Source organism: Cherax quadricarinatus, chromosome 38, assembly GCF_038502225.1.
Source record: "Cherax quadricarinatus isolate ZL_2023a chromosome 38, ASM3850222v1, whole genome shotgun sequence".
NCBI classification, from domain to species: domain Eukaryota; kingdom Metazoa; phylum Arthropoda; class Malacostraca; order Decapoda; family Parastacidae; genus Cherax; species Cherax quadricarinatus.
The window spans coordinates 25,312,987-25,337,797 of NC_091329.1; the positions used below are offsets into that span (position 1 = coordinate 25,312,987).

The window sequence follows — 24,811 nt, forward strand, 5'->3', positions numbered from 1 at the left end:
AAAATGGCCTTCATAAAAAAGCATGACAGCATTCTATAACAGCTGGGAAAATAAAAACTCTGGGCCAGAGGATGCTGTCGCCCTTGGTACAAATGATGTCCTGGTAGACAGTAAATGTAAGAATAGAGAAACGAGGGTGGTCATGAAGGGGACAGGAGATCTAGGGGAGGAATCAGGTGTAGACAAGGACGAGGTCATGCAGAAACCAATATTACAGACTAGCAATACCACAGGAGATAGTAAACAAGGGGATGCCCCGAGAAATAGTGAAGGTAAATTACCAGATATAACTGATGAAGGCTCCATTGTTATCATTAGTGCTGAAGTTAGAAATGAGACAGGACAACACGCACCAGTAGGGAATACAGTTGGGAATACAGTCACAAAAAGAACAAGGCAAACAGAAACCAGGTCTATGCAAATACTATGTACTTGGAATCTGCAGACATGGAATATCTGGAAAAACAGATGGGACGTGCAACTTTGACCACCCTAGAAAGTGTTGTGCCCATATGACAGCAGGAAAATGCAACCTCCCTTCCTGTAAGCTTTTCCACCCTGAAATGTGCCACTCTTCAGTTCAGGAAAGACAGTGCTATAACTTATATTGCCAGGCACACCACCTAAAGGGGACAAGAAGATATAGAACATCCAGACCATAGGAAAACCTGGGTAGCCACAGCCACTCCAAAGCGAGTTTTTTTTTTTTTTAGCGCCAGGAAGGAAACAAAAAGCTGGAAGGAAATGACAGAAATCGTACACTAACTCCAATCATTTCTGGAGTGGAATCACAGTCGATGGCCTCCACTCCAACACAACAGATATTAGTGCCAGGAAGAAGAGACCTCCCCCCATACCACCAATCCGAAGACATCTTTGCAAATATACAGGGTCTAAAGCCAGCAACAAAATACATTTCATCCGTAGACTGTTTACGGAGTCAAATGCAATTTTCGTGGCTTTCACACAACGACCCACATAAAGGATCACTTGGACAATGAAATATGGATCCCGCGTTACAACCAATACAGATGTGACAGTGAACAGGCAACAGGAGGAGGGGGGGTGTTGGCCTGCATATCACAGTCACTTATATGCTCAAAACTACTAAATGCCTCAAATGATGTAGTTGAAGTTTTAGCAAATAATGCAGCAGAGATAACACCAGGAGGCAGCTCAGATGAAAACTCGCACACACACACGAGCTTTTAAATCTCTGCACCAAATTCACCTTAAACCAGCAAATAGAGCCTACAAGACTGGAGAATACACTGGACCTCATCTTCACTAACAATGATGATCTGATACGAAATGTCATCACATCTAAAACAATATTCTCAGATCACAACATAATAGAGGCCCAGACATGTATGCGGGGAGCCCCGGACCAACAAAATATGATCAGTCACGAGGGAACCTTCACCAAATTCAACTTCAGTAACAAACACATAAGGTGGGACCAAGTAAACCAAGTCCTAAATGACATAAACTGGGAAGATAGACTAAGCAACATGGATCCTACCCTATGTCTAGAACAAATTAACTCTGTGGCACTTGAGGGATGCTCAGTGCATATTCCTTTAAGAAAAAGGAGAAGATGTAAACTAGAAAGAGAAAGGCACTCTCTTTACAGGCGAAGGCAAAGAATAAGAGAGCGGCTAAAAGAGGCCAGTATATCTGCAATACATAGGGGAAACACTAGCCAGAGAAATAGCAAACATCGAACTAAAGCTAAAAAAATCTTACAGGAGTCAAGAAATGCGAGAAGAACTAAAAGCCATAAATGAAATTGCAAGAAACCCAAAGTATTTCTTTTCATATGCCAAATCAAAATCTAGAACAACATCCAGTCCTGGACTCCTACTCAAACGGGATGGGTTTATGAGAGAATTTGGTAGACACACGCCTATCTGATACTATCCTGATGCCAAATGACTTAGAACAGGCGATAAATGACATGCCCATGCACTCTGCCCCAGGCCCAGATTCATGGAACTCCGTATTCATCAAGAACTGCAAGAAGCCCCTATCCCGTGCTTTCAACATCCCATGGAGAGGAGCATGGACACTGGGGTCATCCCACACTTACTACAAACAACAGACATAGCCCCACTCCACAAAGACGGCAGTAAAGCAATAGCAAAGAACTACAGACCGATAGCGCTAACGTCCCATATCATAAAAATCTTTGAAAGGGTTCTAAGGAGCAAGATAACCACCCATCTAGATACCCATCAATTACACAACCCAGGGCAGCATGGGTTGAGAGCAGGTCGCTCCTGTCTATCCCAGCTACTTGGTCACTACGACAAGGTCCTGGATGCTCTAGAAGACAAACAGAAGACAAACACAGACTTTGCAAAAGCCTTCGGCAAGTATGACCATGGTGTAATAACGCACAAAAAGCGTGATAAAAGAAAAACAGGAAAAGCTGGTAGATGGACCTATAATTTCCTGACAGATCGAACACATAGCGTAGTAGTCAACAGAGTAAAGTCTGAGGCGGCTACGGTGAAAAGTTCTGTTCCGCAAAGCACAGTACTCGCTCCCATCGTGTTCCTCATCCTCATATCAAACATAGACAGGGATAAAAGCCACAGTGCCGTGTCTTCCTTTGCAGATGACACCCGAATCTTCATGACAGTGTCTTCCAGTGAAGACACTACAAGGCTCCAGGGGCCCAAAGGACCCCAATGGAAATAAGTCACTGTGTCTGACTTTTTTGGGTTATCCTAGGTTCTCTACACATATGCTGCTATGTATGATAATTCTATGTAACTGTATTTGTGTATACCTGAATAGACTTACTTACTGACATCAACCAAATCTTTAAATGGGCTGCAGAAAACAATATGAAGTTCAACGATGAGAAATTTCAATTACTCCGATATAGTAAACGTGAGGAAATTAAAATTTCATCGGATTTTCAAACAAATTCCAACCACACAATAGAGTGAAAAACTAACGTCAAAGACCTGGGAGTGATCATGTTGGAAGATCTCACCTTCAAGGACCATAACATTGTATCAATCGCAACTGCTAGAAAAATGACAGGATTGATAATGAGAACCTTCAAAACTAGGGAGACCAAGCCCATGATGACACTCTTCAGGTCACTTGTTCTATCTAGGCTGGAATATTGCTGCACACTAACAGCACCTTTCAAGGCAGATGAAATTGCTGACTCAGAAAATGCACAGAGAACCTTCACGGCGCGCATAACTGAATTAAAACACCTCAGTTACTGAGAACGATTGAAGTTCTTGAACGTGTACTCCCTGGAACGCAGGCGGGAGAGATACATAATTATATACACATGGAAAATCCTAGAGGGATTAGTACCAAATTTGCACACGAAAATCACTCACAACGAAAGCAAAAGACTCGGCGGACGGTGCAACATCCCCCCAATGAATAGCAGGCGTGTCACTAGCACGATAAGAGACAACACAGTAAGTGTCAGGGGCCCAAGACTGTTCAACTGCCTACCAGCATACATAAAGGGGATTACCGATAGATCCCTGGCTGTCTTCATGCAGGCACTGGACAAGCACCTAAAGTCTTTACCTGACCAGCCTGGCTGTGGTTCGTAGGTTGGATTGCGTGCAGCCAGCAGTAACAGCCTGGTTGATCAGGCCTTGGTCCACCATGAGGCCTGGTCACAGACCGGGCCGCGGGGGCGTTAGCCCCCCGGAACTCTGTCCAGGTAAACTCCAGGTATCATAGGTTCGATATAATATAATTTCATGTGGTCATAACATCTGAGAGACCTCAAGACCGTTTAAAAACATTGATGTGATGTACACAAAGCTTGATTAACACTTAATTACCTACTTAAACCTTAAATGACTCTCAATCTCAGAGTAAAGTTTGTATTTTTTGGGCCTATGTGGGTCCTAGTTTGTCTGTTTTAATGGAAAAATTGGGATAATTTAAAAGTGGTTTTTATAAAGTAATATCTGAGTATGTCAATGGATTAGTTAGAAAGCTTATAATAACTTGATAATGCAACTTGACAGATATTTCAGTTGTAATGAAAGAGTCATACGGAGATATTAGGATATTAATCTCTCTGAGATAACATAAGAATATTTCTTCAGTTTGGCTTCAAAGTTGGTCTTTCTTAGAGGAAAGTTTAAATTGGTTGTGGGACGTGTATATCTTAATTTACCTTTTATACTGAAGAAACTGGATATAACTTGTGAATGTCTCTTCTGATTTTGTTCAAATCTTCAGTGCTAATATTGATCCGCATTAAAAACTTAAAAGCACACTGTGCACTGTTGCCATCACGTGCACTGTTGCCATCACGTGCACTGTTGCCACAAGACAAGACAAAGACAGACAAGACAAGACAAGACAGATAGAGTAGCAGCCCAGCCACCGTGGAGAGAAGACGTCGTCGTTCCCGCTCTTCAGCTGAGCAACTCTGAACACTGTTGCTCGAGAATTTACTTGGGTTATCCTGAGTAGTTCTTCACCAGAGCTGAGAGGAGACTTGCTTGCAGTCACTTCGAGCCCCATCCCATCAAGAGGGTAAGGCGGTGACTTGCTTGCTTGTTCACCCCTCTCATCCCCATCCCCCCATCCTTCCCCATCCTCCCCCCACCCATACATCAACACTGGCCCACACACTTAACACACTACATACATTGCTATCCTTCTGACTGTCCTATCTTCTTATTTTTCGGCAACTTCGCTTTGGCGAGTTAACACAAGGCATTTTGACCATCTGGTAGCCCGTGTGGTTTTTTAAAATCCAGCCGATCTTTGCCTTGGGCCCTTTCCCCTCACCACTCGAGGGTAGGCTATCTTAGGAGCTGACCTTCATAAGTCAGCTGAAATAGGATGTTAGGCTAACATTAAGGAAAGATACCTTTTTGTTAAGCAACTCCTCTGCCACATGCTCCTTCCTAGGCATCATGGCGAGGATTCGTGTAAGATTACGCATTGTTGGAAATCTAATGTCCATGAAAGACATTCTCAATTGTATTTGCTCTAACTCAACTGTTGCTCCAGTGGATGTTTTTAAAACCCACACTGGAGTAGTAGTACTTCTCTCTTCTGAAGAAGAGTTACTCCAACTCCTAAAGCATGATGTCTTGGATAAACTGAAGACTTCTGGTGTTATCCCAGTTGCACCTGACAGCTATCAAGCTCAGAGGACTGTGTTTGTGGCCAGAATCAACAGTTTTATGAAACACAGCAATGTTAATGAAATTGTTGATAACATTAATACCGAGAATTCTGACCTTAGGGCTGTTGAAGCACATAAATTCTCGAATCCCAACAACAATAAGGTAACTTTAAAATTAATACTCGAGACACCTGAAGAGGCCAAACTTGTGTGTCAAAATGGCTTCAAATGTTTCAATACCAGATGTACATCTGACCAAATTTCCATGGAACGCTTTGTCAGTGTGACACAATGTTTCAAGTGTTATGCCTTTGGACATAACAACAACAAATGCAGTATACAAGGGCAAATTTGTAGCATTTGCTCTGGCCAACATTCCTATCGTGATTGTACCAATAAAAATTCACCTAAATGTGTCCTCTGTAATGGAAATCATCAGCTGTTTCTGCTATTTGTCCTGAAAGAAAAAAGGAAATGCAGAAAATTCTTGACGCCAAGAAACTATCCACATCTAAGAAGACCACTCCTCAGGCACCGCCAACCATGTCCCAAACTTCCTTCCCAGCTCTGCCTGGATCAAGTGGGACTCCTCAGGTCTCTACCAATGGTTCCAATGTTTGGAATTCTGCCCCTCTTGGAGAGCCCCAATCTAACCCTCACTTACAACAGACACAACAACAAGGTTCAGTCGCATCTCATGTGTCTCAGGTATCCACAGATGGGGATATAATGAGAGCACAACTAATGTACTTGGTGGCCAAAGACACAGCTGGTGGTGATATTCAACTCTGCTCTCGTGTTTTGAATGATATGTTAAAGGCTAATGGGATCACTCCCATCATTATCCCTGAAAATGTGAAGGCCATTATGACCCAGCCTTCTCATAACAAGAAGTATGTACCATACTCTACATCTAATAATAAGCCTAAGTCATCCCTGGCCCAGGGATCGCCCTCCTCGCAAACCCAGGTTGTCAACTCTTCTCAACCCGAAAAGTCAACACCTGAACATAACAATGCCCCAGAAAGTGGTGCCTACTCTCCCGCTATTGTAGCTGAACCTGTTGAACAGGAACTTTCCCAAGGTAACTCACCTTGCCTATCTAATATTCACTTGGAGCCTACACAGTCTCCCATTAACTCTCACAAGCCTCTGATTCCTGAAACTGAGTATAGCATACCTCAGTTTCATGATGATGACTCTAACGACTCTAACGACTCTAACGATTCTATTGATTCTAATGAGTCTGTTAATATTACTGCCTCTAGTGAAGATGAAGATGATGGCATTGTTAATACACAAGCTTCCACGCAAAAGTTTCCTTCTCCTATTGAAGAGTCCAGCAAGGATAGTACAGATACAACACATAACATTACTTGCAGGCGTTCAGAACGCAGTGTACGAGCGAAGAATAAGCAATAATGGGGATTACAATTTTCCAACTTAATGTTCAACATTTCTTCAATAACCGTTACCTTCTTGAGGTTGAACTACATAACTACAATCCCGATGTTATACTTTTGAACGAGACAGCTGCAAGAGTTGATCAACATATTAAATTACGTGGATACTGTACTGTTGAGAAATCGAGAGGACAGTTTAGTGGTGTAGCCATCTTGGTTAAATTAGGATATACATTTAAAAATATTCATGTGGATGAAGATAACATTCTTGCAATAGAACTAACAACGTCGCATGGACAACTAGTAATAGGAACTGGATATTTTCCCCCGAGACAGCCATATATAGAGTCAATTCCTCTACATAGGATATTAAGCAGAAATATTCCAACAATACTAGCTGGAGATTTTAATGCTCATCACCCTGCCCTCTTTAACTGTGGAGCTGGTATTCCACTGGGTGACTTAAAAGGAAAACAACTCTTTAATATCATGACAGCTAGAAACTTGTCATTTCAAGGCCCATTCTTCAAATCGTACATTGGACCTCATCCAGGAACACCAGATATTGTACTGACAAACAGAGACTGTGACATCTTTCACTGTCGTATATCTCCTGGTGGAAATGTAGGATCTGACCATATCCCTGTTATAATACAACTACAAACTTCTCCATTTAGAACACCTGTAACTCCTAAACCCAATCTTAACACCCTAGGATTTGACCCCTTCAGGGCATATCTGGGTGAAGATGAAATTGTGTCTTTGGAAAATCTACCTTCCAGTGCAATTGATGATGCAATCAGGTCCCTGCACAATCGAATAATTGAAGCTACCAATGCAAATTGCCAATTAGCTTCCACGAAGATATACCAACAATATAAACCTACTAGGGAAATTAGAGACACTTTAAGAAATTATCAAGCAGAATGTCGAAGGCATCTTCAAACGCGACAACCACCAGCAGCTACACTGCACCGATTAAGGCACGAATTAATTAACATGATTAGTCAACACAAACGAGACATATGGAAATTTCTAGTTCTTCAAGCTAATCAATATAAACGTGAACCAGCAAAATTTTGGAGTAAGATCCGACAACTTTTAGGGGCAAAGCACAAGGCTCCTAACTACCTAGTTCATACCCTCACTGATGAGGATGATGAAGATGTTGAAATTAAACTTGACGATCCACAGGACCAGGCTAATTTGATGGGTGATGTATGGGAGAAAATTCTCTCTCACAATAATAGCCGTCAATTTAATAATAATCATTATCAGTTAGTAAATGAATGGAGAGATGAAAACTTGGATGATCTACAACCACTACCTACCATCGATACTTCAACTCTTGAAGATACCCACCCACTTACTAGACCTATTACATTATTAGAGATAAGTCAGGTTATTGGAAGAATGAGAAATAGAGCCCCTGGCCTCTCTGGAATAACAATGAAACAAATAAAGTACCTACCTAGAAATTGCAAACAGTCCTTGGTAAATATCTTTAATGCCATCTTGGCCTCAGGACATTTTCCAGTTGTTTTTAAGACTGCTAGAATGATCTTTCTTGCTAAGCCCAATAAAGACATCCACCAACCTGGGAACTATAGACCTATATCTTTACTTGAAGTCACTGGAAAAGTTCTTGAGAAAGTCATTTCCAACAGATTGAATTACTATATGGAGTTTAATCACTTGTTTACTGAAAAACAATTTGGCTTTAGAACACATAGAGGTACCAATCATGCAATAAATGTTATTTTTGACACTGTAGCAAGTCTAAAACAGCAGGGCAATCTTGCCTTAATTGCCACCAGAGATGTTCATAAAGCTTTTGATAGCTTATGGCATGATGGCCTTATATACAAACTCATTGACCTACCAGACCATAACTGGACTTTTCTCAGAGTAATTTATAATTTCTTAACTCAAAGAAAAATCATTCCCACCTTTCATGGCAAGTCGACTGAACCTTTTATACCGACGGCTGGTGTCCCACAAGGTTCTTGTCTCAGTCCACTTCTGTTTAACATTTATGTGAATGACCTTCCTCAACCAGAGTTTAATGACACAATTGTGACACAGTTTGCAGATGATGTTATTCATGTCGTCTCATCAACTCCAGTAACAGGAAAATACAAGTATGAGAGAGTCATAGAAAAAATGAATATTGAACTTCGTCGAACATCTAATTGGGAGAAGAAATGGAGAATTACGACTAATCCTGACAAGGTCCTTGTTAGCACGATAGGATGTTTTGCATCAACCATTGAAGATAAAGGGGGTATCTCCATCAGAGGTACACCTGTAGCCATTAGAAACCCTAACAAGATCTTGGGATATGAAATAGACAGGCTGCTCCACTCAACATCTCATGTAACTAAAAAGATCAACACAGCCAAAGCCGGTCTTAGCAGACTCTTTCGATTCAATCAAGCCCCTCAACATGTCAAAAAACATCTGTATAAAATGATAATAAGACCTATACTTGAATACCCTTGTGTCCCAATATCATTAACAACAAAGACCAACATGCTACGGTTACAAAGGGTCCAGAATAGAGCTCTTCGATTTATTACCAATACCAGGAGGAGAGACAGAGTTAAAATGGCAGATTTACATACACAACAAGATATCACTGCCATAAATGTACGCCTTGACACCCTAAAAAAGAAACAACTTTATACAATGCAAGAACTATACATGCCAGATAGAGAACATCCTATACAAGTGATAAATACCACCGATTACACCATTAATACTCCACCTCACAGGACTCAAAGAATGACTCTCCCACAGAGGGTTCGTCGTTTTATTCATAAAGATGATTACCCTCGACCCATGATTTTGAGCAACTTACCTGACGAAGAAGATTGGATACTACCAGAACCCTTCTATGTATACTGAAAAAACCATCGCCCCCAATTAGGGAGACATCTTAAATAACTTTCTAATGTAAAACTATGCTATTGACTATTGTTGGACACCACCATTAAGAAGCTATTGTCACGAGCTCATAAACTGGCCAGAAAATATTGCCTTTCCTGTCGTATGAATATCCGTTGTGCAATCGCGAAAAAAAAAAAGAAAAAAAAAAAAAAAAAAAAAAAAAAAAAAAAAAAAAAAAAAAAAAAAAAAGCAATTGCAACTTGTATAATTACAACCAATTCAGAGTCATGTACTTATATACATATTATATTTATGTGACTCTGATGGGTTAGTATTATACCTCTTAAAAATATAATCTTCTCAGTTCAAATACACTTTTTAAATTACACCAAAGTGGTTGGGCCACTTACCTTTTATATCCTACCTCTCCCCCCCCTCCAACCCTCTTCCAATATTTCCATCCTTACCCATCCTTCTTCCTTCCCCATCTTACCAAAGCTCTGGTCATTAGAAGAAGAAGAAGCACTGTTGCCATCACGTGCACTGTTGCCATCACGTGCACTGTTGCCATCACGTGCACTGTTGCCATCACGTGCACTGTGCTACAGGGAGCTGGGGTTATGCAAAGTGGGAATATCTTGCGTCACGCTGCAACCATAACACTTTTATTTTGTTTCAAGTTATGTTCCAGACTTTTTTTGTTAAATATCTGGTCATACTATGTACAAGATTTTTACTAAAGTTTTCTTACATTTGTGTGTCACTGAGTAAAGTGTACACTGAAGGTAACTCAGTTATCTACCTGGCTGGAGTGCCTTCCCAGGGTCAACGCCCAGTCCTTGAGTAGGCCTCCCGGTGGATCAGGGCTTGATCAACTAGGCTGTTACTGCTAGCCGCATACAATCCAACGTACGAACCACAAACCCCTCTGATCGAGTTCTGAACATCGCTATTTTTGCAGTTATTAAATTTGATTAGATTGATCACCTTACACAAACAACCCAGGCAACGGACGATCAAACTTACGTTTCAGTCCCACTGGAACCAAGTCGGACCCAAACGTCGTTGTAAGTTTCGGTATTCTTGGTGCGCCTTATTTCTTGCAGTTATATTGTGTCTTTACATTAATACTTACCTTCTTGTCTTCAGTCATGGCTGTATTATTACCTTGGAATATCAGCTTTGCTTCTCTACCCATATTGTAGTCATCTACCTGTATTGTAGTCATCTACCTATATTGTAGTCATCTACCTATATTGTAGTCATCTACCTATATTGTAGTCATCTACCTATATTGTAGTCATCTACCTATATTGTAGTCATCTACCTATATTGTAGTCATCTACCTATATTGTAGTCATCTACCAATATTGTAGCCATCTACCTATATTGTAGTCATCTACCTATATTGTAGTCATCTACCAATATTGTAGCCATCTACCTATATTGTAGTCATCTACCTATATTGTAGTCATCTACCTATATTGTAGTCATCTACCTGTATTGTAGTCATCTACCTATATTGTAGTCATCTACCTATATTGTAGTCATCTACCTATATTGTAGTCATCTACCTATATTGTAGTCATCTACCTATATTGTAGTCATCTACCAATATTGTAGCCATCTACCTATATTGTAGTCATCTACCTATATTGTAGTCATCTACCTATATTGTAGTCATCTACCTGTATTGTAGTCATCTACCTATATTGTAGTCATCTACCTATATTGTAGTCATCTACCTATATTGTAGTCATCTACCTATATTGTAGTCATCTACCTATATTGTAGTCATCTACCAATATTGTAGCCATCTACCTATATTGTAGTCATCTACCTATATTGTAGTCATCTACCTATATTGTAGTCATCTACCTATATTGTAGTCATCTACCTATATTGTAGTCATCTACCTATATTGTAGTCATCTACCTATATTGTAGTCATCTACCTATATTGTAGTCATCTACCTATATTGTAGTCATCTACCTATATTGTAGTCGTCTACCTATATTGTAGTCATCTACCTATATTGTAGTCATCTACCTATATTGTAGTCATCTACCTATATTGTAGTCATCTACCTATATTGTAGTCAAATACCTATATTGTAGTCATCTACCTATATTGTAGTCATCTACCTATATTGTAGTCATATACCTGCATTGTAGTCATCTACCTATATTGTAGTCATCTACCTATATTGTAGTCATCTACCTATATTGTAGTCATATACCTGCATTGTAGTCATCTACCTATATTGTAGTCATCTACCTGTATTGTAGTCATCTACCTGTATTGTAGTCATCTACCTGTATTGTAGTCATCTACCTGTATTGTAGTCATATACCTGCATTGTAGTCATATACCTGCATTGTAGTCATCTACCTGTATTGTAGTCATATACCTGCATTGTAGTCATCTACCTGTATTGTAGTCATCTACCTGTATTGTAGTCATCTACCTATATTGTAGTCATATACCTGCATTTTAGTCATATACCTGCATTGTAGTCATATACCTGCATTGTAGTCATCTACCTATATTGTAGTCATATACCTATATTTTAGTCATCTACCTATATTGTAGTCATCTACCTATATTGTAGTCATCTACCTATATTGTAGTCATATACCTATATTGTAGTCATATACCTGCATTGTAGTCATCTACCTATATTGTAGTCATATACCTATATTGTAGTCATATACCTATATTGTAGTCATCTACCTATATTGTAGTCGTATACCTATATTGTAGTCATATACCTATATTGTAGTCATATACCTATATTGTAGTCATCTACCTATATTGTAGTCATATACCTATATTGTAGTCATCTACCTATATTGTAGTCATATACCTGTATTGTAGTCATATACCTATATTGTAGTCATATACCTATATTGTAGTCATCTACCTATATTGTAGTCATATACCTATATTGTAGTCATCTACCTATATTGTAGTCATCTACCTATATTGTAGTCATCTACCTATATTGTAGTCATCTACCTATATTGTAGTCATCTACCTATATTGTAGTCATCTACCTATATTGTAGTCATATACCTGTATTGTAGTCATATACCTGTATTGTAGTCATATACCTATATTGTAGTCATCTACCTATATTGTAGTCATCTACCTATATTGTAGTCATATACCTATATTGTAGTCATCTACCTATATTGTAGTCATATACCTATATTGTAGTCATCTACCTATATTGTAGTCATATACCTATATTGTAGTCATCTACCTATATTGTAGTCATCTACCTATATTGTAGTCATCTACCTATATTGTAGTCATCTACCTATATTGTAGTCATATACCTGCATTGTAGTCATCTACCTATATTGTAGTCATATACCTATATTGTAGTCATATACCTGTATTGTAGTCATATACCTGTATTGTAGTCATATACCTATATTGTAGTCATATACCTGTATTGTAGTCATCTACCTATATTGTAGTCATATACCTATATTGTAGTCATATACCTATATTGTAGTCATATACCTATATTGTAGTCATATACCTGTATTGTAGTCATATACCTGTATTGTAGTCATCTACCTATATTGTAGTCATCTACCTATATTGTAGTCATCTACCTATATTGTAGTCATCTACCTATATTGTAGTCATCTACCTATATTGTAGTCATATACCTGTATTGTAGTCATCTACCTATATTGTAGTCATCTACCTGTATTGTAGTCATCTACCTGTATTGTAGTCATCTACCTGTATTGTAGTCATCTACCTGTATTGTAGTCATCTACCTGTATTGTAGTCATATACCTGCATTGTAGTCATCTACCTGCATTGTAGTCATCTACCTATATTGTAGTCATCTACCTATATTGTAGTCATCTACCTATATTGTAGTCATCTACCTATATTGTAGTCATCTACCTATATTGTAGTCATCTGCCTATATTGTAGTCATCTACCTGTATTGTAGTCATCTACCTGTATTGTAGTCATCTACCTGTATTGTAGTCATCTACCTGCATTGTAGTCATCTACCTATATTGTAGTCATCTACCTGTATTGTAGTCATCTACCTATATTGTAGTCATCTACCTGTATTGTAGTCATCTACCTATATTGTAGTCATCTACCTGTATTGTAGTCATATACCTATATTGTAGTCATCTACCTATATTGTAGTCATATACCTGCATTGTAGCCATCTACCTATATTGTAGTCATATACCTGTATTGTAGCCATCTACCTATATTGTAGTCATCTACCTATATTGTAGTCATCTACCTATATTGTAGTCATCTACCTATATTGTAGTCATATACCTGCATTGTAGCCATCTACCTATATTGTAGTCATCTACCTGTATTGTAGCCATCTACCTATATTGTAGTCATCTACCTATATTGTAGTCATCTACCTATATTGTAGTCATCTACCTATATTGTAGTCATATACCTGCATTGTAGCCATCTACCTATATTGTAGTCATATACCTGTATTGTAGCCATCTACCTATATTGTAGTCATCTACCTATATTGTAGTCATCTACCTGTATTGTAGTCATCTACCTATATTGTAGTCATCTACCTGTATTGTAGTCATATACCTGTATTGTAGCCATCTACCTATATTGTAGTCATCTACCTATATTGTAGTCATCTACCTATATTGTAGTCATCTACCTATATTGTAGTCATCTACCTATATTGTAGTCATCTACCTATATTGTAGTCATATACCTGCATTGTAGCCATCTACCTATATTGTAGTCATATACCTATATTGTAGTCATATACCTATATTGTAGTCATCTACCTATATTGTAGTCATCTACCTATATTGTAGTCATCTACCTATATTGTAGTCATCTACCTATATTGTAGTCATATACCTGTATTGTAGTCATCTACCTATATTGTAGTCATATACCTATATTGTAGTCATATACCTGCATTGTAGTCATCTACCTATATTGTAGTCATATACCTATATTGTAGTCATATACCTGCATTGTAGTCATCTACCTATATTGTAGTCATCTACCTATATTGTAGTCATATACCTATATTGTAGTCATCTACCTATATTGTAGTCATCTACCTATATTGTAGTCATATACCTATATTGTAGTCATATACCTGCATTGTAGTCATCTACCTATATTGTAGTCATATACCTATATTGTAGTCATCTACCTATATTGTAGTCATCTACCTATATTGTAGTCATATACCTATATTGTAGTCATATACCTGCATTGTATTCATCTACCTATATTGTAGTCATCTACCTATATTGTAGTCATCTACCTATATTGTAGTCATCTACCTATATTGTAGTCATCTACCTATATTGTAGTCATATACCTGCATTGTATTCATCTACCTATATTGTAGTCATCTACCTATATTGTAGTCATCTACCTATATTGTAGTCATCTACCTATATTGTAGTCATCTACCTATATTGTAGTCATCTACCTATATTGTAGTCATCTACCTATATTGTAGTCATCTACCTATATTGTAGTCATCTACCTATATTGTAGTCATCTACCTATATTGTAGTCATCTACCTATATTGTAGTCATCTACCTATATTGTAGTCATCTACCTATATTGTAGTCATCTACCTATATTGTAGTCATCTACCTATATTGTAGTCATCTACCTATATTGCAGTCATCTACCTGTATTGTAGTCATCTACCTGTATTGTAGTCATCTACCTGTATTGTAGTCATCTACCTGTATTGTAGTCATCTACCTGTATTGTAGTCATCTACCTGTACTGTAGTCATCTACCTGTATTGCAGTCATCTACCTGTACTGTAGTCATCTACCTGTACTGTAGTCGTCTACCTGTACTCCAGTCATCTACCTGTAGTGCAGTCATCTACCTGTACTGTAGTCATCTACCTGTACTGCAGTCATCTACCTGTATTGCAGTCATCTACCTGTACTGCAGTCATCTACCTGTATTGCGGTCATCTACCTGTACTGCAGTCATCTACCTGTATTGCAGTCATCTTCCTGTATTGCAGTCATCTACCTGTATTGTACTCACCTAATTGTGGTTGCAGGGGTCGAGACTCAGCTCCTGGCCCGCCTCTTCACTGATCGCTGCTAGGTTCTCTCTTCTTCCTGAGCTTTGTCATACCTCGTCTTAAAGCTATATATGGCTCCTGCCTCCACTACATCACTTTCTAGGCTATTCCACTTCCTGACGACTCTATGACTGAAGAAATACTTCCTAACATCCCTGTGACTCGTCTGAGTCTTCAGCTTCCAATTTTGACCCCTTGTTTCTGTGTTCCCTCTCTGGAACATCCTGTGTGTGTGTATGTATATATATATATATATATATATATATATATATATATATATATATATATATATATATATATATATATATATATATATGTCATTATATTTGTTATATTGATGGGCAAGCATTACACTCATATGGGTCACACAGCGCCAGGGGAATAACAAGCAACTAGATTTATTAGTATAGTCATAAGCGAGAAGGAACAGGAGTAGACGTACACATACCTTCATCACTGCCTAAATCAGAGTCTGCTTTTCTTTTGGTAGTAGTAGGCCTACTGATGACCTCTGATAGTCTTAAGGAAGTGGTAGGCCTACTGATGGCAGAGCTCAGCTTGCTCTCAGCCACCTCATTCTTGAAGGGGAAGGGTTTAACCTCGAGAACCTCCTTGTCCTCCTCACTCTTCTCTGGGGAAACATCGATCTCCTCGATGCCTGAGCCTCCCGGACTGAACCGAATGCCATAGTCGGCCAGAACATTGTCCAGATAATCGTTGTAGGCGGCGTCAATGTACACTGAGGCTTGTGGTGCTTCCTGTGCCCCTCCACTGTTGAGGATACCCGCCATGTTGTGTTCGAAATCATGGCCAGCAACATACCCTTGTCACTGATCACATAGTGTACCAAGTCTTCCGTCAGCATGTAGTTGTGCAGTTTACTATCAAGGAAATTTTCAGCTAAATGATGAATTGTATGTTTCTTAGTGAGTCTAGTGCATCACTGTGATGATGTGATGACCAGTTACTGTGCTGGCGTAACACTGTCACTGTGATGATGTGATGACCAGTTACTGTGCTGGCGTAACACTGTCACTGTGATGATGTGATGACCAGTTACTGTGCTGGCGTAACACTGTCACTGTGATGATGTGATGACCAGTTACTGTGCTAGCGTAACACTGTCACTGTGATGATGTGATGACCAGTTACTGTGCTGGCGTAACACTGTCACTGTGATGATGTGATGGCCAGTTACTGTGCTAGCGTAACACTGTCACTGTGATGATGTGATGACCAGTTACTGTGCTGGCGTAACACTGTCACTGTGATGATGTGATGACCAGTTACTGTGCTGGCGTAACACTGTCACTGTGATGATGTGATGGCCAGTTACTGTGCTAGCGTAACACTGTCACTGTGATGATGTGATGGCCAGTTACTGTGCTAGCGTAACACTGTCACTGTGATGATGTGATGACCAGTTACTGTGCTAACGTAACACTGTCACTGTTATGATGTGATGACCAGTAACTGTGCTAGCGTAACACTGTTACTGTGATGACCAGTCACTGTGCTAGCGTAACACTGTTACTGTGATGACCAATCACTGTGCTAGCGTAACACTGTCACTGTGATGATGTGATGACCAGTTACTGTGCTAACGTATCACTGTCACTTTGATGTGATGACCAGTTACTGTGCTGGCGTAACACTGTTACTGTGATGTAATGACCAGTCACTGTGCTGTTGTAACACTGCCACTGTGATGTGATGAACAGTCACTGTGCTGCCGTAACACTGTCACTGTGATGATGTGATGACCAGTCACAGTGCTGGCGTAACACTGTCACTGTGATGATGTGATGACCAGTCACTGCTAGGGTAACGCTGTCACTGTGATGATGTGATGACCAGTCACTGTGCTGGCGTAACACTGTCACTAAGATGTGATGAGCAGTCACTGTGTTGGCGTAACAAGTCACCGTGACGTAATGACCAGTCGCTGTTGACATAACAACACTGTTACTGTTGACGTAACAACACTGTCACTGTTATTGTAACAACACTCACTGTTGACAGTAACAACACTGTCGCTGTTGACGTAACACTGTCACCGTGATGTAACAACACTTTTAACAGTAACAACAATGTCACTGATGACGTAATAACACTGTCACTGTGTTGACAGTAACAACACTGTCACTGTGTTAACAGTAACAACACCGTCGCTGTGTTGACAGTAACAACACTGTCACTGTGTTGACAGCACTGTCACTGCATTGACAGCAACACTGTCACTGTGTTGACAGTAGCAACACTGTCACTGTTGATGTAACAACACTCACTGTTGACAGTAACAACACTGTCACTGTGTTGACAGTAACACTGTCACTGCATTGACAGCAACACTGTCACTGTGTTGACAGTAGCAACACTGTCACTGTGTTGACAGCAACACTGTCACTGTGTTGACAGTAACAACTGTCACTGTGTTGACAGTAACAACACTGTCACTGTAGACAGTAACAACACTGTCACTATGTTAACAGTAACAACACTGTCACTATGTTGACAGTAACAACACTGTCACTGTGTTAACAGTAACAACACTGTCACTGTGTTGACAGTAGCAACACTGTCACTGTGTTGAAAGCAACACTGTCACTGTGTTAACAGTAACACTGTCACTGTGTTGACAGTAACAACACTGTCACTGTGTTGACAGCAACACTGTCACTGTGTTGACAGTAACAACACTGTCACTGTGTTGACAGTAACAACACTGTCACTGTGTTGACAGTAACAACACTGTCACTGTGTTGACAGTAACAACACTGTCACTGTGTTGACAGTAACAACACTGTCACTGTGTTAACAGTAACAACACTGTCACTGTGTTGACAATAACAACACTGTCACTGTGTTGACAGTAACAACACTGTCCCTGTGTTGACAGTAACAATGTCACTGTGTTGACAGTAACAATGTCCATGTGTTGACGGTAACAATGTCCCTGTGTTGACAGTAACAACACTGTCCCTGTGTTGACAGTAACAATGTCACTGTGTTGACAGTAACAACACTGTCACTGTGTTGACAATAACAACACTGTCACTGTGTTGACAGTAACAACACTGTCACTGAGTTGACAGTAACAACACTGTCACTGTGTTGACAGTAACAACACTGTCACTGTGTTGACAGTAACAACACTGTCACTGTGTTGACAGTAACAACACTGTCACTGTGTTGACAGTAACAACACTGTCACTGTGTTGACAGTAACAACACTGTCACTGTGTTGACAGTAACAACACTGTCACTGTGTTGACAGTAACAACACTGTCACTGTGTTGACAGTAACAACACTGTCACTGTGTTGACAGTAACAACACTGTCCCTGTGTTGACAGTAACAATGTCACTGTGTTGACAGTAACAATGTCCCTGTGTTGACGGTAACAATGTCCCTGTGTTGACAGTAACAATGTCACTGTGTTGACAGTAACAACACTGTCACTGTGTTGACAATAACAACACTGTCCCTGTGTTGACAATAACAACACTGTCCCTGTGTTGACAGTAACAATACTGTCACTGTGTTGACAGTAACAATATCACTGTGTTGACAGTAACAACACTGTCACTGTGTTGACAGTAACAACACTGTCACTGTGTTGACAGTAACAACACTGTCACTGTGTTGACAGTAACAACACTGTCCCTGTGTTGACAGTAACAATGTCACTGTGTTGACAGTAACAATGTCCCTGTGTTGACGGTAACAATGTCCCTGTGTTGACAGTAACAATGTCACTGTGTTGACAGTAACAACACTGTCACTGTGTTGACAATAACAACACTGTCCCTGTGTTGACAATAACAACACTGTCCCTGTGTTGACAGTAACAATACTGTCACTGTGTTGACAGTAACAATATCACTGTGTTGACAGTAACAACACTGTCACTGTGTTGACAGTAACAACACTGTCACTGTGTTGACAGTAACAACACTGTCACTGTGTTGACGGTAACAACACTGTCACTGTGTTGACAGTAACAACACTGTCACTGTGTTGACAGTAACAACACTGTCACTGTGTTGACGGTAACAACACTGTCACTGTGTTGACAGTAACAACACTGTCACTGTGTTGACAGTAAAAATATCACTGTGTTGACAGTAACAACACTGTCACTGTGTTGACAGTAACAACACTGTCACTGTGTTGACGGCAACAACACTGTCACTGTGTTGACGGTAACAACACTGTCACTGTGTTGACAGTAACAACACTGTCACTGTGTTGACAATAACAACACTGTCATTGTGTTGACAGTAACAACACTGTCACTGTGTTGACAGTAACACACTGTCACTGTGTTGACAATAACAACACTGTCACTGTGTTGACAATAACAACACTGTCACTGTGTTGACAATAACAACACTGTCACTGTGTTGACAATAACAACACTGTCACTGTGTTGATAGTAACGACGCTGTCACTGTGTTGACAGTAACGACGCTGTCACTGTGTTGATAGTAACGACGCTGTCACTGTGTTGATAGTAACGACGCTGTCACTGTGTTGACAGTAACAACACTGTCACTGTGTTGACAGTAACAACACTGTCACTGTGTTGACAGTAACAACACTGTCACTGTGTTGACAGTAACAACACTGTCACTGTGTTGATAGTAACAACACTGTCACTGTGTTGACAGTAACGACGCTGTCACTGTGTTGACAGTAACGACGCTGTCACTGTGTTGACAGTAACAACACTGTCACTGTGTTGACAGTAACAACACTGTCACTGTGTTGACAGTAACAACGCTGTCACTGTGTTGATAGTAACAACACTGTCACTGTGTTGACAGTAACAACACTGTCACTGTGTTGACAGTAACAACACTGTCACTGTGTTGACAGTAACAACACTGTCACTGTGTTGACAGTAACAACACTGTCACTGTGTTGACAGTAACAACGCTGTCACTGTGTTGACAGTAACAACACTGTCACTGTGTTGACAGTAACAACACTGTCACTGTGTTGACAGTAACGACGCTGTCACTGTGTTGACAGTAACAACACTGTCACTGTGTTGACAGTAACAACGCTGTCACTGTGTTGACAGTAACAACACTGTCACTGTGTTGACAGTAACGACGCTGTCACTGTGTTGACAGTAACAACACTGTCACTGTGTTGACAGTAACAACACTGTCACTGTGTTGACAGTAACGACGCTGTCACTGTGTTGACAGTAACAACACTGTCACTGTGTTGACAGTAACAACACTGTCACTGTGTTGACAGTAACAACGCTGTCACTGTGTTGACAGTAACAACACTGTCACTGTGTTGACAGTAACGACGCTGTCACTGTGTTGACAGTAACAACACTGTCACTGTGTTGACAGTAACGACGCTGTCACTGTGTTGACAGTAACAACACTGTCCCTGTGTTGACAGTAACGACGCTGTCACTGTGTTGACAGTAACAACACTGTCACTGTGTTGACAGTAACAACACTGTCCCTGTGTTGACAGTAACGACGCTGTCACTGTGTTGACAGTAACAACACTGTCACTGTGTTGATAGTAACAACACTGTCACTGTGTTGACAGTAACTCTGTCACTGTGTTGACAGTAACAACGCTGTCACTGTGTTGACAGTAACAACACTGCCACTGTGTTGACAGAAACAACACTGTCACTGTGTTGACTAACAACACTGTCCCTGTGTTGACAGTAACTGTCACTGTGTTGACAGTAACAATACTGTCACTGTGTTGACAGTAACAATACTGTCACTGTGTTGACAGTAACAACTCTGTCACTGTGTTGACAGTAACAACACTGTCACTGTGTTGACAGTAACAACACTGTCACTGTGTTGACAGTAACAACACTGTCACTGTGTTGACAGTAACAACACTGTCACTGTGTTGACAGTAACAACACTGTCACTGTGTTGACAGTAACAACACTGTCACTGTGTTGATAGTAACAACACTGTCACTGTGTTGACAGTAACTCTGTCACTGTGTTGACAGTAACAACGCTGTCACTGTGTTGACAATAACAACACTGTCCCTGTGTTGACAATAACAACACTGTCCCTGTGTTGACAGTAACAATACTGTCACTGTGTTGACAGTAACAATATCACTGTGTTGACAGTAACAACACTGTCACTGTGTTGACAGTAACAACACTGTCACTGTGTTGACAGTAACAACACTGTCACTGTGTTGACAGTAACAACACTGTCACTGTGTTGACGGTAACAACACTGTCACTGTGTTGACGGTAACAACACTGTCACTGTGTTGACAGTAACAACACTGTCACTGTGTTGACAGTAACAACACTGTCACTGTGTTGACAGTAACAACACTGTCACTGTGTTGACGGTAACAACACTGTCACTGTGTTGACGGTAACAACACTGTCACTGTGTTGACAGTAACAACACTGTCACTGTGTTGACAATAACAACACTGTCACTGTGTTGACAGTAACACACTGTCACTGTGTTGACAATAACAACACTGTCACTGTGTTGACAATAACAACACTGTCACTGTGTTGACAATAACAACACTGTCACTGTGTTGACAGTAACAACACTGTCACTGTGTTGACAGTAACAACACTGTCACTGTGTTGACAGTAACAACACTGTCACTGTGTTGACAGTAACAACACTGTCACTGTGTTGACAGTAACAACACTGTCACTGTGTTGACAGTAACAACACTGTCACTGTGTTGATAGTAACAACACTGTCCCTGTGTTGACAGTAACTCTGTCACTGTGTTGACAGTAAAGACGCTGTCACTGTGTTGATAGTAACGACGCTGTCACTGTGTTGATAGTAACGACGCTGTCACTGTGTTGACAGTAAAGACGCTGTCACTGTGTTGATAGTAACGACGCTGTCACTGTGTTGACAGTAACAACACTGTCACTGTGTTGATAGTAACAACACTGTCCCTGTGTTGACAGTAACTCTGTCACTGTGTTGACAGTAACTGTCACTGTGTTGACAGTAACAACACTGTCACTGTGTTGACAGTAACAACACTGTCACTGTGTTGACTAACAACACTGTCCCTGTGTTGACAGTAACTCTGTCACTGTGTTGACAGTAACAACGCTGTCACTGTGTTGACAGTAACAACACTGTCACTGTGTTGACAGTAACAACTGTCACTGTCACTGTGTTGACAGTAACAACTGTCACTGTGTTGACAGTAACAACTGTCACTGTGTTGACAGTAACAACACTGTCACTGTGTTGACAGTAACAACACTGTCACTGTGTTGACAGTAACAACACTGTCACTGTGTTGACAGTAACAACACTGTCACTGTGTTGACAGTAACAACACTGTCACTGTGTTGACAGTAACAACACTGTCACTGTGTTGACAGTAACAACACTGTCACTGTGTTGACAGTAACAACACTGTCACTGTGTTGACAGTAACAACACTGTCACTGTGTTGACAGTAACAACACTGTCACTGTGTTGACAGTAACAACACTGTCACTGTGTTGACAGTAACAACACTGTCACTGTGTTGACAGTAACAACACTGTCACTGTGTTGACAGTAACAACACTGTCACTGTGTTGACAGTAACAACACTGTCACTGTGTTGACAGTAACAACACTGTCACTGTGTTGACAGTAACAACAGTAACTGTCACTGTGTTGACAGTAACAACACTGTCACTGTGTTGACAGTAACAACACTGTCACTGTGTTGACAGTAACAACACTGTCACTGTGTTGACAGTAACAACACTGTCACTGTGTTGACAGTAACAACACTGTCACTGTGTTGACAGTAACAACACTGTCACTGTGTTGACAGTAACAACACTGTCACTGTGTTGACAGTAACAACACTGTCACTGTGTTGACAGTAACAACACTGTCACTGTGTTGACAGTAACAACACTGTCACTGTGTTGACAGTAACAACACTGTCACTGTGTTGACAGTAACAACACTGTCACTGTGTTGACAGTAACAACACTGTCACTGTGTTGACAGTAACAACACTGTCACTGTGTTGACAGTAACAACACTGTCACTGTGTTGACAGTAACAACACTGTCACTGTGACAGTAACAACACTGACAGTAACAACACTGTCACTGTGTTGACAGTAACAACACTGTCACTGTGTTGACAGTAACACTGTCATTGTGTTGACAGTAACAACACTGTCACTGTGTTGACAGTAACAACACTGTCACTGTGTTGACAGTAACAACACTGTCACTGTGTTGACAGTAACAACACTGTCACTGTGTTGACAGTAACAACACTGTCACTGTGTTGACAGTAACAACACTGTCACTGTGTTGACAGTAACAACACTGTCACTGTGTTGACAGTAACAACACTGTCACTGTGTTGACAGTAACAACACTGTCACTGTGTTGACAGTAACAACACTGTCACTGTGTTGACAGTAACAACACTGTCACTGTGTTGACAGTAACAACACTGTCACTGTGTTGACAGTAACAACACTGTCACTGTGTTGACAGTAACAACACTGTCACTGTGTTGACAGTAACAACACTGTCACTGTGTTGACAGTAACAACACTGTCACTGTGTTGACAGTAACAACACTGTCCCTGTGTTGACAGTAACAACACTGTCCCTGTGTTGACAGTAACAACACTGTCACTGTGTTGACAGTAACACTGTCATTGTGTTGACAGTAACACTGTCATTGTGTTGACAGTAACAACACTGTCACTGTGTTGACAGTAACACTGTCGTTGTGTTGACAGTAACAACACTGTCAATGTGTTGACAGTAACAACACTGTCACTGTGTTGACAGTAACAACACTGTCACTGTGTTGACAGTAACAACACTGTCATTGTGTTGACAGTAACAACACTGTCATTGTGTTGATAGTAACAACACTGTCACTGTGTTGACAGTAACACTGTCATTGTGTTGACAGTAACAACACTGTCACTGTGTTGACAGTAACAACACTGTCATTGTGTTGACAGTAACACTGTCACTGTGTTGACAGTAACACTGTCATTGTGTTGACAGTAACAACACTGTCACTGTGTTGACAGTAACAACACTGTCATTGTGTTGACAATAACAACACTGTCATTGTGTTGACAGTAACAACACTGTCACTGTGTTGACAGTAACACTGTCATTGTGTTGACAGTAACACTGTCATTGTGTTGACAGTAACACTGTCATTGTGTTGACAGTAACAACACTGTCACTGTGTTGACAGTAACAACACTGTCAC

The 24,811-nt window shown here is 40.2% G+C and overlaps 1 protein-coding gene across 3 annotated transcripts in view; it reads right to left on the bottom strand.

Moving 5' to 3' along the window:
• LOC128692905 (uncharacterized) overlaps positions 1 to 24,811 on the bottom strand; it is a 184,913-nt gene that overhangs the window by 139,851 nt on the left and 20,251 nt on the right. For 2 of the 3 annotated variants that reach the window (XM_053782229.2, XM_053782227.2), the window contains exon 2: positions 15,991 to 16,423. In XM_053782229.2, coding sequence (XP_053638204.2) covers positions 15,991 to 16,333 — 343 coding nt within the window. In that variant the 5' untranslated portion in view covers positions 16,334 to 16,423. Of the gene's footprint in view, positions 1 to 15,990; positions 16,443 to 24,811 lie in introns of all 3 variants that reach the window. The other variant, XM_053782228.2, reaches the window with a different exon arrangement.